The 13068-nt window shown below is 44.4% G+C and overlaps 1 protein-coding gene across 3 annotated transcripts in view; it reads left to right on the top strand.

The window, feature by feature from the left end:
• Positions 1 to 13068, top strand: part of LOC119458019 (uncharacterized) — a 78419-nt gene extending 65351 nt beyond the window's left edge. Inside the window, exons 1-3 of one of the 3 annotated variants that reach the window (XM_049670647.1) lie at positions 7604 to 7965; positions 9912 to 10016; positions 12792 to 13054. In XM_049670647.1, coding sequence (XP_049526604.1) covers positions 7714 to 7965; positions 9912 to 10016; positions 12792 to 12872 — 438 coding nt within the window. In that variant the 5' untranslated portion in view covers positions 7604 to 7713 and the 3' untranslated portion in view covers positions 12873 to 13054. Of the gene's footprint in view, positions 1 to 7603; positions 7966 to 9911; positions 10017 to 12791 lie in introns of those variants that run through there. The other 2 variants (XM_049670648.1, XM_049670649.1) reach the window with 2 other exon arrangements.

Here is a 13068-nt window from a genome sequence, read left to right as displayed (position 1 = left end):
CTCTCCCAAGAAACAAAGGAGCTAATAAAGAAACGACAAGACATGAAAATGTCCAACTCAAGAGATCAGATAAAATTCGCTGAACTGTCAAAACTGATCAACAAGAAGAAAGTAAGGGATATTCGAAATTGTAACGTGGAAAAGATTGAGGAAGCCGTAAAATATGGACGCAGCATTAAATCAGTAAGAAAGCTTGGCATAGGACAAGGCAAGATGTATGCACTGAAAGATAAGCATGGCAATATCATCAGCAATTTCGATGACATAGTAAAAGCAGCGGAAGAATTCTACGCTGATATGTACAGTGCCCAAAACAGCCAAGCTACTTTCATTCGAAATAGTGATGAACCGGATACAGAGGCTGCTTCTATAACTAACGATGAAGTTAGAAGGGCCTTGAGAGACATGACCAGGGGAAAAGCTGCTAGAGAAGATGGAATAACAGTAGATTTAATCAAAGATGGAGGAGATATCATGCTTGAAAAGCTTGCGACCCTTTATATGCAATGCCTCACAACTTCAAGTGTACCAGAGAGCTGGAAGAACGCCAACATTATACTAATCCATAAGAAGGTAGACGTTAAAGCATTGAAGAATTATAGACCCATTAGCTTGCTTTCAGTATTGTATAAAATATTCACCAAGATAATTTCCAATAGAATCAGGGCAACACTTGACTTCAGCCAACCAAGAGAACAGGCTGGCTTGAGAAAGGAATATTCTACGATGGATCATATCCATGTCATCAATCAGGTAATCGAGAAATCTGCGGAGTACAATCAACCTCTGTATATGGCCTTCATAGATTATGAAAAGGCATTTGATTCAGTAGAGATACCAGCAGTCATAGAGGCATTGCGTAATCAAGGAGTACAGGAGGCATACGTGAATATCTTATCAAACATCTACAAGGACTCCACAGCTACCTTGGTTCTCCACAAGAAGAGTAGAAAGTTACCTATCAAGAAAGGGGTCAGGCAAGGAGACACAATCTCTCCAATGCTATTCACTGCATGCTTATAAGAAGTATTCAAGCTCTTAGACTGGGAAGGCTTAGGAGTGAGGATCAACGGCGAATATCTTAGCAACCTTCGGTTTGCAGATGACCATGTTCTATTCAGCAACAATGCAGACGAATTACAACAAATGATTGAGGTCCTTAATCGAGAAAGTGTAAAAATTGGGTTGAAGATGAATATGCAGAAAACATAGATAATGTTCAATAGCCTGGCAAGGGAACAAGAATTCAGGATCGCCAGTCAGCCTCTAGAGTCTGTAAAGGAGTACGTTTATCTAGGTCAATTACTCTCAGGGGACCCTGATCACGAGAAAAATTTACAGAAGAATAAAGTTGGGTTGGAGTGCATACGGCAGGCATTGCCAAATCCTGACTGGGAGCTTACCACTGCGGTTGAAAAGAAAAGTGTACAACCATTGCATTCTACCAGTGCTAACATATGGGGCAGAAACGTGGAGGTTAACAAAGAAGCTCGAGAACAAGTTAACGACCGCACAAAGAGCGATGGAACGAAAAATCTTAGGACTAACGTTAAGAGACAGGAAGAGAGCGGTGTGGATCAGAGAACAAACGAGGATAGCCGATGTTCTAGTTGACATTAAGCGGAAGAAATGGAGCTGGGCAGGCCATGTAATGCGTAGGATGGATAACCGGTGGACCATTAGGGCTACAGAATGGATACCAAGAGAAGAGAAGTGCAGTCGAGGTGGGCAGAGAACCAGATGGGATGATGAAGTTAGGAAATTTGCAGGCGCAAGTTGGAATACGCTAGCACAAGACAGGGGTAATTGGAGATCGCAGGGAGAGGCCTTCGTCCTGCAGTGGACATAAAATATAGACTGATGATGATGATGATGATGATGTTGCTTACCCAGAGCAATGGACATCTCATTCCTAGCACGTGAAGAAGGCAGTATCACCATATTTTGCTGATTTATTGAGTTTTTAGTGCTATTTTAATATTGTTTATTACTGCCTATTTATTTTAATTTCTGTGTCAGTCGTGAAACGGTAAACAGGACGCTTGTTTAAAAATTACAGTTGTGTGCAATTGACTATCTCTTACTCTGTGACATCTTAAATTTCTATTGATAGATGAGTATGTCTATTTGTACTAGTCATAGCAGCTTTACTGGTAATTTTATTTGTGTACAGTAGAAATACATATAACGTGGAGGGTGTACTAACTCTTTAGTCCCTGCTGGTGAAATGGCAGAGATTGAAATGAGTAAATTCATTTTCATAACACATTTCCAGTTATTGTGCAAGTCCATAACCAATACATCTCACTCTGTCATATTTTTAATCCCTTTTATAGACTAAGTTACATGTATTGTCCTAGTCACAGTCGCTTTCCTGGCAAGTTCATTTCTGTATTGTACAAGTAATAACCCGAAGGGTGTACCTCCAAGTTATTAGTGCCTGCTTGTGACGTGGCAGAGTGCAAAATGTATAAGGTTTTTAACATGTCAAATGTTTGTTATTGTGCGTGTCCATGATCACTATATCTTGCTCTTTGTGATATTTTAAAATCTCATTTTCAAACAAGTGTATTTTACCTAGTCACAGTAGCTTTCCTAGCAATTTTATTTCAGTACTGTAAAATAAGTAATAACCTGGAGGGTGTACCTCCAGGTTATTTAGTACCTACTTGTTACATGGCAGAGTGCAAAATGTATAAAGTTTTTTTTCACATGTCCAATGTTTGTTAGTGTGCATGATCACTGAAACATGGGTGATATTCATGGTACAAAATCCTAATAGCGTGTTCTTTAATTAGTGTATAGGTATCTCAATAGAGCTTCAAGACTCCCATTGTGCCAGTGTTTCTCGAAAGCATAATTCTGCAGTCCAGGCAAGATGAAAAGGGTATCAAAAGATGGAGACTTGCATAACAATGGATGAATAATGGAAGCCTCAACCCAGAGCAAACATTTCAACACGAGCATGTGTTTTTGTCGGGACGCTGACGAAGGCCAAGTCCCCTTGTAGAAACATTGACTCTAGGATGAGGCTTCCTTTGTTTGTCCACAATTAACTCTGCAGTTATGTTAAAAACAGCCGTCGGGCTAGATGTTTCACGTCGGATGCCTACTATTGTGTTAAAACTTGGTGTTGCAATAAAGACTGTTTCTTCAGTGGCGTATATTACTGTTGTGAAATAAATATATTGCTTGCCTCCACATCTTACTTTGTGACTGCATGCTGTTCTGAAAATTCAGATTTTGCTGACAGCATGAAGCAATTCAGGAAAAAATGGTATGGTGTCCCTTATACAGGGAGGCTGTAAAATGGTAATTCATTGCAAACCTGCTACAGCATGATTATGAATGCTTGTCAACAAGTACGGCACCTCTATAAACAGGCTCATATATCTTTTTATGCCGTGAGTGCAGTGATAAGAGCATCATTAAAAATAGAAGCGCTCAATGTTACAATTTCGTTTCAGAAACCTATTTTTTACCGCTGTCTTCGCAACTTTTCTTTAGAAATTATGTTTTTGTGTTAATGATCCGACTCACATAAAGGGTATACAATAAAAGGAGCACGATCGAAAATAAATATAGGAAAACCGCATCACTGTTTAGTACTGGCAATGTCAACACGATATTCAGAACACAGTAACACATTGGAAATAAGTGCACTAAAAGGTTTACGTTATCAAAGGTACAAAAAGACATTCGTACGCATTCTTTATAGGCGTATGCGGATACCTGCTTGAGTTTCGTGTGAATTAAAAGCTGTTAACCAGTCGTTTACAGCGTTACCTTCAGAGAGCTTATTTGACAAATCTATGAGAACATTACAAGCACACATTCGCAAACACGCCAGTAGCCGCAAGACGCGAAGCTTGCTTGCAGCGGCTACTGACGTTTTATCACTGGTACGTGACAGGCAACCTTATGAATCTACATAAAAATTACTGCTCACACTTCGCTCCGATTACACAGATAAACCAGCGCAGCAGTAAGCTGTTGACATTTGCTTGCTTTTGTACTTCGAAAGGACGCGAACGAGCACTACTGAAGGCAACCTGAACACCCACTCTGCACATTCCATCGGCTGTCAAGCTGCGTTTGTGCGCAAACACAACCTCAAGGCCCTGTTTTCGCGTAAAAGACGTTTCAAGCGAATTCACTGGACGCATACAAGTATGTTTGCAGCAGCTATGCACATAGCACTTGACGCAAGACGAAGTCCATAAAGCGACACGTAGAGCATCGGTTCGCGAACATCGGAACCATCGCCGAACATTTTATACGTTCCGTGGCTCACCGCGCAGTACGTTCATTACCGTCGATATCTCGGTGTCACTTGTGACATCCACTTGAATAAAAACACAAAAATAATGCAGTTTCTCGAAACGGAACGCAGAATCTAGGGGGGAAATCTGTCAGTTAACTCAACGCTACTCAACGCACGCTAGCACCGCTACAGCGCATCGGCGGTCTGGAAGGAATATGGCCGCCGCCACCCAATGTTGCCGGCAAATCCGGACCGGCCCTGATAGCGATCAGAAATGTATGTGTGACACCGGTATTACACCGGTGTCACATGTACACTTCTTATCGCGATCGGAGCCGGTTCCGATCGGATTTTTTTATACTGGTGTCAAACGTACACTTCTCATCGTGATCGGGACCGGTCCGGATCGGATTCCTTCACAACGGTGTAATACGTGCACTTCTGATCGCGATCGGGGCCGATCCGGATCGGTTTTCTTGATCGCGGTCAACAGTGGTCGCTGCTAAAAATACCGGTGTCACACGTACACTTCTGATCGCGATCGGGCCCGGTCCAGATCGTATTTCTTGATCTCGATCAATACCGGTGTCACACGCACACTTCTGATCGTGATGGGGACTGGTCCGGATTAGTTTCTTGATCGGGATCAACAGTGGTCCCTGCTACAAATACCGATATCACACGTACACTTCTGACCGCGATCGCGGCCATTCCGGATCGGATTTCTCGATCACGATCAACAGTGGTCGCTGCTACATGCTCCAACGATCCGGATCGAATTATTATTGTCTGCTGATCATCGGCAACTCTCATACCGCATAATGCCTTGGCTACACATTCATATTTGCAAAATATGCATAAATTTGGATAACATTTCAATTGTACAGCTTATTATGTCTTATAAAAAGGCTTTTAAACATTCTTTATTGCGCTGCCCTCACGTCTTGTTTTTAGCGTTTTCAGAATACCGCACTAGAGGGTCCAGCCGTCAGCCTACGATCGCGATCAAGGGGCCTGATCGCGATTCTTGGATCATGATCCCCGGGATCCGGATGCCGCAAGGTGGCGATCGCGAATAACCATGTAGCAAACCTCGATCCCGATCAAGCTCAATCCGGATCGGCATCGATCGCAATCAGAAGTGACACCAGTATCGAGAAAGCATGCCTCGCACAAGTCTACCCATGGCTAAGCTTAACCATGCTGGAGTTTCGTAGCCCGTGAACAAAGAAAAAGCTCTGGTTGTACACTTTTGCACCTTCAGCACACTTAAAAGCAATCCCTGACGTAAAACAAAACCATGCCAGAATTCTTCAATGACGCGGGTAGCCAGGAAACTTACCCAAAACAAATGAAAGCTCTTGCGAATGCCTCGCCGCAGCAACTCGATGGCCAACTGTCATGGTGGCGACTGCATCGAGATGCGGAAAAAAAGAGAGAAAACGGCGCGAAAATACTACGTGATGGCGCTCAACCAACCGGGAGACGCAAACCTTCTCTCCTGCCGCCTCTCATGCTCCTTACCACAGCTACGGCGGCAAGATAAAAGAATGTCGCAACTTTTTTTTATTCAGGGGGCTTACAAGAGGGGTGCGACTGTTTTCACAACAAATCCGTGCAGGGGCGGGGGGCCTCGCCTTGATGACGTAGCACCATTTTCTTTTTTTTTCTTCCTCTGTTTGGCGGCGCGGCCCCGGTGCCACGGCGGAAGCAACGGTTCCGGGCGCCGACGCGATGCGGTGGTCGTTGCGCTCTGGAACACCCCCCCCCCCCCCCCCCCCAAAAAAAAAAAAAAAGTACTGCTCCAGTGAGGTAGATTGCTCCCTCCCTGATAGTGAGATTATATTTGGATCATCAAAACAGTGCTGCGTTTATTTAAGAATACCATCCATCCCTTAACAGCAGCCACAGTTGTGCCTAGTCACCACCAGCCCATCTTGTTCTCCGTCCTAACGCCGGCGGCGTGGGAACGCCACCAAACATAAAGTCCTTATATAAGAAAAGTACCGCTATCCTTTGATCAATGCCGCTTCTCTCTATCCTGTATCTCCGATTGAACGGTGATAGCGTGCGCTTTCACTTCTTTATATTTTGTTTTTTTTCCGCCTCAGAGCCATGTTGAAAGTCTCAGTGCGCAGCCGCAGTCGCCGGCGACGGCGTGCGCCTGGCCTGGAAGCTTCAACGTGGACTTTGTAGGTGCGCGACCGTCGACTTGCTTGCGCAAGCAAAAAGTAAAGAAAAAATAAGCGCTTTAGGAGAGGAGACGGTGGAGGAAAGAGTAGATGGCGGTACTTTTTCTATATATGGACTTTAACCAAACAGAGAGGACGAAAAAAAAAAGAAAATGGTGAAACATCATCGAAGCGAGGCCCCGCCCCTGCACAAATTTGTTGTGAAAACAGTCGCACCCTTACAAGAGTACGGCTTACAACGCTATCTGGCGACGTCTTCGTATTGAATGTCAACGCCTAAATTATATTTCTTACACCATGCGAGTAGTATATCATTCCCGCTGAGGCATCGAAATAAGCATTTTTTGGCACCGTCGCGCTGCGCAAGTCTGCCGGAAGAGCCACTCAGTCGCGTTTAAAGCCCCTATATATAAAAAGTAGCGCCATTCTTAGATCTTGCCGCCACCGTGCTCACCCCGGAGTTTCCTCCTCGCTGCCTCCTGTCGCCCAAGCCTCCTCCGCTCCCCCATTGGCCAATCCGTGTCACGTGGAAGCACGCGTTGCGCTTTTGTATATTTTTTTCTTTCCAGCGCGCTCCGACCGCCATTCTCGGGCCTGTGCGACGAAAGTGCTGTACGCACAAACGGAGCAAACGTGTTAGGGACAAGAACTTCGTTGTGATGGCATGCTGCGCCTTAAGTTGCAGCAACAGACAAGGCGAGGGCAAAAGGCTTTTTTTGTTTACCATCCGGCGAGCGCAAACGCTTGCTGCACACTTGGTATTTGCGCCGTCTCGCATCGTCGCGTTGCTACTTCCAAAACGGCATTATTAGGGCCAGTTACTGACTGACGAAGCAAAATCGCGCCTCAAAAACTTCTCCGCAGGGCGCGATCGAAGTTTTCCGGGGATTTCCTCTGGTAGCGCGTTATCTGTCGTCTGCCACGGCAGGCCCGACGTAGGCGGCACCACTGTCGATATCGTGCCTTGATCGCGTGGCCGCGCCGAGCGTGATAGTGTAACGGGGGAGGAGGGAAGTGGTTGACGCTAGTTTTTATATATAGGAGCTTTAAGTCGCGTTAACTTATCAGCGCCAAGAGCGGCCGTCAACTGTCTAAACATGGCTAAACCAACCTCGTGCCCTTCTTTGACCGCTATCAAACGCACCCAGTCGACGCTCTGTCCGCTATCTGCCCGCACTGGTACAACTTCCACCCCTGAAAGGCACTTTCCTGTCCGTCTCATCTTCTACAAAAAAGAAGCGCCTAAGACAAGACGCAATGTTCAAGTTCACCTTTCTCGTGATGCTGTGCTCGGCCTTTGTTGCGTCCCACATGGTCGACTTTTTCGATGATTGCGTAGAAGAGGTTCACCAGCGACAAAAGGCAAGTCAGTGCGTCCTCCTACCACGAAGCTGGCTTCTTTCGAACACGTACAGAAACTTCGCCCACCAAGTCCTCGAGAACGTCGCTCATCAGCCGCATGTTGGCAATCTGAACACTCTTCTTAATGTGACTCGAGCAGCAACTCACGTAAGTTGTACTCGTCAAGTTACCGGCCGGTCAATACTGTGTAGCTTTAAGTTGACTTCTTTGAGAGTGACAGCAACCATATACCCGGACCATATCAGTCGCTTTTTTTGTTGTTGACATATAGTATGCAAGATTTTAATTTTGTAACCTCTCACTATTTCCCATAAAAGAGAAAAGCGTTAAACCAAAGCAAAGAAGGAGGTGTGCAACACCATCGCTGACTGGGCCGTCTCGGTGACTGCATCGGCGGTGCTAACTGTTCCGTCGAATCTGTTGCACGCATGGGTTTGTTTTCGATTGCATAACCAGCGGCCGTGGCATAACGGTTCTTTTTTAACACTCAATAACTTTGCACGGAAGCTACCTGCTGCGCTAGTCCCGAATACCAAAAATGAGCTACCTTTGATTACCTAAGAGGCCGGCACATACAGTCGATAGCAAGTGCTCGTCCTGTGGTTATCAATGGTCTGGGTCCCCTTACGCATCTTTTAACCTTGAAAACTGTACGTAACGTTACAGGCCGAATTTACTTACAGCAGAGAGTTCAAATTTATTTACAGCGGAGAGTAACAGTTATCAGATCGCGAGGAATTGCGGTGCTTCAGTGATCAACGCAGTGGATAAAGATGAGTGATATGTCAAGCCGTCAAAATAACCACAATGCGTTCTTTAGCGTAGCTTTACTTTATGAAACGTTCCGCAATAGAGCATGATTGACTTAGCAGCAAAATATAAGCACATACTGCTTTCCCAGGGTTAATGAGACCGGCGAAAGGCTACAACTAATTCAGAATTTTTCGTGCCTTCACAAGCTCTAAACACAGGACACTGCTGCACTCAGAACAAAACAAACCAGCCCATGTTGTTAAGGTATTGGCAAGCATGCGAGTGGAAGCAGGGATAACTGCGACGGTATAAAACAGCCACTGCACGCGACTTTTTTTTTTTTTTTTTTTTTGTGCACTTAGCGTAGTGTGGTGCATTGTCCGCTTATTTCTCTCATCACCGTCGCCAGGGAAGCGCATCACTGACGCAAATTGCGCTGTCATCACCTGCGCCTCTGCCCTGTCACTTATCAGGCGGCAGTGCACCAGGCTAAATGCATTGTTCATTTACACGCGGCAGGTTTGAGAGCACTGTAATCGCGGCGCTCAAGCCCTCATGTCACGTGTCTTTTTCAGTATTTCGCTGGCTTGCTTTTGGACGCAGAAGAACCAATTACGTAATAAGTAGAAAGTCTAAAGTTACTGAATTAGATCTTTCCGTACACGCTCTACAACTTTCTCATTAAAGTAATTAAAAGTAATTAAAAACTTGCGGACTCAGTGATTTACACCTAAATAAATATGAAATCAAACAGAATTCAACAAATAATGACTTGCTCCATATAACAACCAGCAACGTGCATTTGGTGACGTGGTCCTTTAGTGCCTTGGCAGCCTTGGCATAATCTTAATCCTCGGGTGAGCTTACTTAGCAGGCACACCCTTTATATATGGAATAGTCCCATTCGTCATTCCATCAGAGTGGGAACGTTAGAGGAAATAGATGGCCTGCTGAATTTGGAACTACGTACACTGCATTACATTAGGCGTTTTCAAATGTGGTTTTTCTAACATTTCGCACTTTTAATACTTTTTGCATGCAGCCGTTTTGATAGTCCACGTCAAATACTGCAGGACAGCATTTCTTTTTTTTCTGTGGGCTGGAATTTTCAGCTGCCTTTCACCACAGCGGTGTCAGGGTATCTTCTTGTGACATGCGTCATTTTCGCTGTGCTTCTACCTTGCAGCTCTGCTTGTGAAATAATTTGGAGTAAATATGCCACACTACTCCAGCGTCTTGGTCATGGCGTGTTTTGCGTTATTCCTTTCTTTCTTTCTTTCTTTCTTTCTTTCTTTCTTTCTTTCTTTCTTTCTTTCTTTCTTTCTTTGCATTCCATGCAGGTGTCGGAAGGCATCGTAGTCAGAGTCGAGTTCACCACCATCGAGAGCACTTGCAACAGCTCTGTCGTCTATTCCAAGGAGCAGTGCTCGCCACATGGCAGTCAGGTAACGCTACCAAGAATCTGCCTCTAAGATGTGTAGCGCCAGATGACAATGACAGGAGAGGGCAAGAAATACATAGCACCGAGTGGCAAATCGGTTCATTTTAGAAAAAAAACACGGAAGTATGTTTACCTCCGACTTGGCTGTCTGAAAGCCCGTAGATGAGCAAAGAACACATGACCATGAAATACTAAAGCAACATAATGCCTTTTGGTTTCTTCCATGAATTTTCTTTTCTGTTGAATATTTTATGCATGAACCAAAGCCGCCTGTCCCAAATTATAATCCCAGTGCGAAAGAAGCGTTTCTTTTGAATCGTTTCTACAATCGTTTCTTTTGAATCGATTGTACCTGTCCTTCGGAAAAGACATCGCAGTCACACCAGCAATATTTCATCGGACGTGGTAGTGATACCTTTTTGCATAATATATTCACCACAAATAAGTGTAATGGCCATGTAACCTTTCATTTCACAGAAAAAAAATGAAGATGCTGTCAGTGGGGGGGACCTAACTTGGCTAGCCGCCCGCCAGCCCTACACTACAGGGTTCTAGCGAAAAGCTTGAGGTGATGAGACCACAATACGACAAGTGTTTGACCGACCGGCCAGCCAAACCTTTCACAGCCTCCACTGAGTCGCAGTTATTAAGTAGCACTATTGCTCATTAATGCCCAATAGCGGTGTTAGGGGCCATCAGTATCCTTACACACAAAACAAATAAAAACTAGGAACGTTCTTCATCAGTGCTCAAGTGCACCATTTCCCAGCGTGCTTGGCAAGGCTCTACTCCATGCCGGAAGTCCGTTGACAGAAGTTAACACGTTGGTGATTGGGATATAATTCGTGTATAATATTAAAATGTGCCAAAAATGCATTTTCCGACTCATCAGTCCGAGGTATCCCTCTTCCAGCTCCTATCTAGTCTACGTCATGAAGTTGCATTATTTTTCTACAATACCTGATCACTCCAACTTTCTCCGAAGCAAATGACGTGCAGGCTGCCAGGTGCTCAAAACAAACTACTGTAAGCAAGCCTACCACTGGATGCCAGATGTGCTGTCCTTTCGCTCACCTCTAACCTGAAGGGTTTCCTTGGAATTAACCGCTGCTGGTGCAAAACAGTACTTTTTAGTAAGAAGTATCTGGGGGCGGGGCCCGTCAACTACCTAGAAAAAAAGAAAAGTAACTGCTAAGGTACACGTGAATCGAACCGTTGATCTCAAAGTCGCGAACTCAGTGGTTTCGGCGGCACCCCATCATGAATGGTTAAAGGTGTTTTCACACAGGTTCTGTATAAGCGGCTGTTGCCCCGTCCCTATGGTGTTGCTCAAATAGTCAGGGACCCGCTCACTTTAATCACTTTGATTTTGGTAGCAGTGCATCGAGTGTTTTAGCAGCCGCATGAAATTTAGATCCATGCTTATATAAGAAATGCCGTCGCAGAAATTACTGTTTATGGGTGTAGTACGTTTACTTGTCAACGATTCATGATCTCTCTGTCACTACACAATATGCTTCTGTGTCGAAAATTACAGGTATTCTGTATTCGATGCAGGCAATTTAGGATGATAGGTGAACTATCACACTTGCACCTGAAAGGTAGATAACCCGTAGAGTGAAGTGTTTTATTCATCACACAACCTCCTTTGTCACTTTTGTCCACGCACTTCTGACGCTTAAGGGTTTTGCGCTGCAGATATAATCTTTACGATCGGGTTATCACAAACTCTGTTGCACTAAGAAAGCGAGCGGTTGACAGCGAGAGAATCCAATAGCTAGCTGATCGCTGCTTTCATGTTGCACAACCTTGCAATAAGATTCACAGTCCCTTTCAAACGTACATCTCATCATAGTCTCGTCAGATACTTCAGGTAATCCAACGCCATAGCGATTTTCAACCGGATTTTCTGCCAGGCTGGACAAATCACCCTAGCATTCTCAAACAATTCTCGGATTGAAGGTCTTCCTCCACTTCATGTTGATTATGATAATCATGATTTATTGTCATCAGCTATGAACCAGAGCGGTTACAAACAGCCAATGAAGCGCAATGGCTACTTCTCTGAAGGGGTGACGCTCGCTAGCATCTACGTTTGAGTCGAGGTAGTATTTTGAGACCAGAAACGTTCTAGAATAGGAGGGTAAATATGTTGTCATCGTTGGCCTTGTTCGAAAACTAGTAGCGCGCTCAAAACGGTATCGTTTGAAAGCGTTGTTTGTTTGTTGTCTGAATTTGGTGTCCATAACTTTCAACAGTGCCGCGTTTACTACGGTTTCTTTCTCGCGGTCACAGTTTTCATCAATTACGTACAATTACCAAGGATCGCACTTAAGAAAAGATTGTCTTCCTTGGAAGCTTATCTTGTCTCCATTCAATAATTATCGTCTATCTGAGTGCGTTTCCTTTATATAATCATGGCCGGTTGTTCGAGGTCACGAACACAATACGGATAATCGGCGTGGCATGGCATTCCTAACATGAAAGTGAGGATTGCAGTGTTTAAAAGAAATGAAACGCAGTCAAAGCAGATGGAGATTACTGTTTGGGGACAATATACGCCCCAAACGATGTAAACGCGGTTTGTTAGAGCGCAAACGTTCATTTAATATTACTGCATAAAAGGGCACAATTATACTTCGTATAGAATCAGTGACCCAGTATACAACAATTTTGAATGTTTATGAGCAACAAGATTTATGAGGAGCTTTAATTTGGGCTTCTATGCATGCTGTCATTTTAGGCCAGTTGCATTTGCCTCTGCTCTCCCGCATTTCAGGCGAATGGACTGTGTCAGGCAAGATTCCTCTTCGCTGGTAACCTGACGCTTGAAGATGCCCGGTGTGGACCACGCAAGTAGTGATTATATATTTCGCAAAAAAAATTTATAACTCTGTAATGTACGCAAGACTTTGGACTGGTATAGCGCAAACATCGAATAAACCATAAACATCGAACACATACATGAGCGCAATCATCGAATAAAGCGCAATTTTGGTGTTCTCGCAGTGCTGTGTCAAATTTCATTCTTTGCGTAATTCTAACAATCCTTCGAG

Source organism: Dermacentor silvarum, chromosome 7, assembly GCF_013339745.2.
Source record: "Dermacentor silvarum isolate Dsil-2018 chromosome 7, BIME_Dsil_1.4, whole genome shotgun sequence".
In the NCBI taxonomy this organism is placed as follows: domain Eukaryota; kingdom Metazoa; phylum Arthropoda; class Arachnida; order Ixodida; family Ixodidae; genus Dermacentor; species Dermacentor silvarum.
This window is presented reverse-complemented; position numbering and strand designations above follow the sequence as displayed.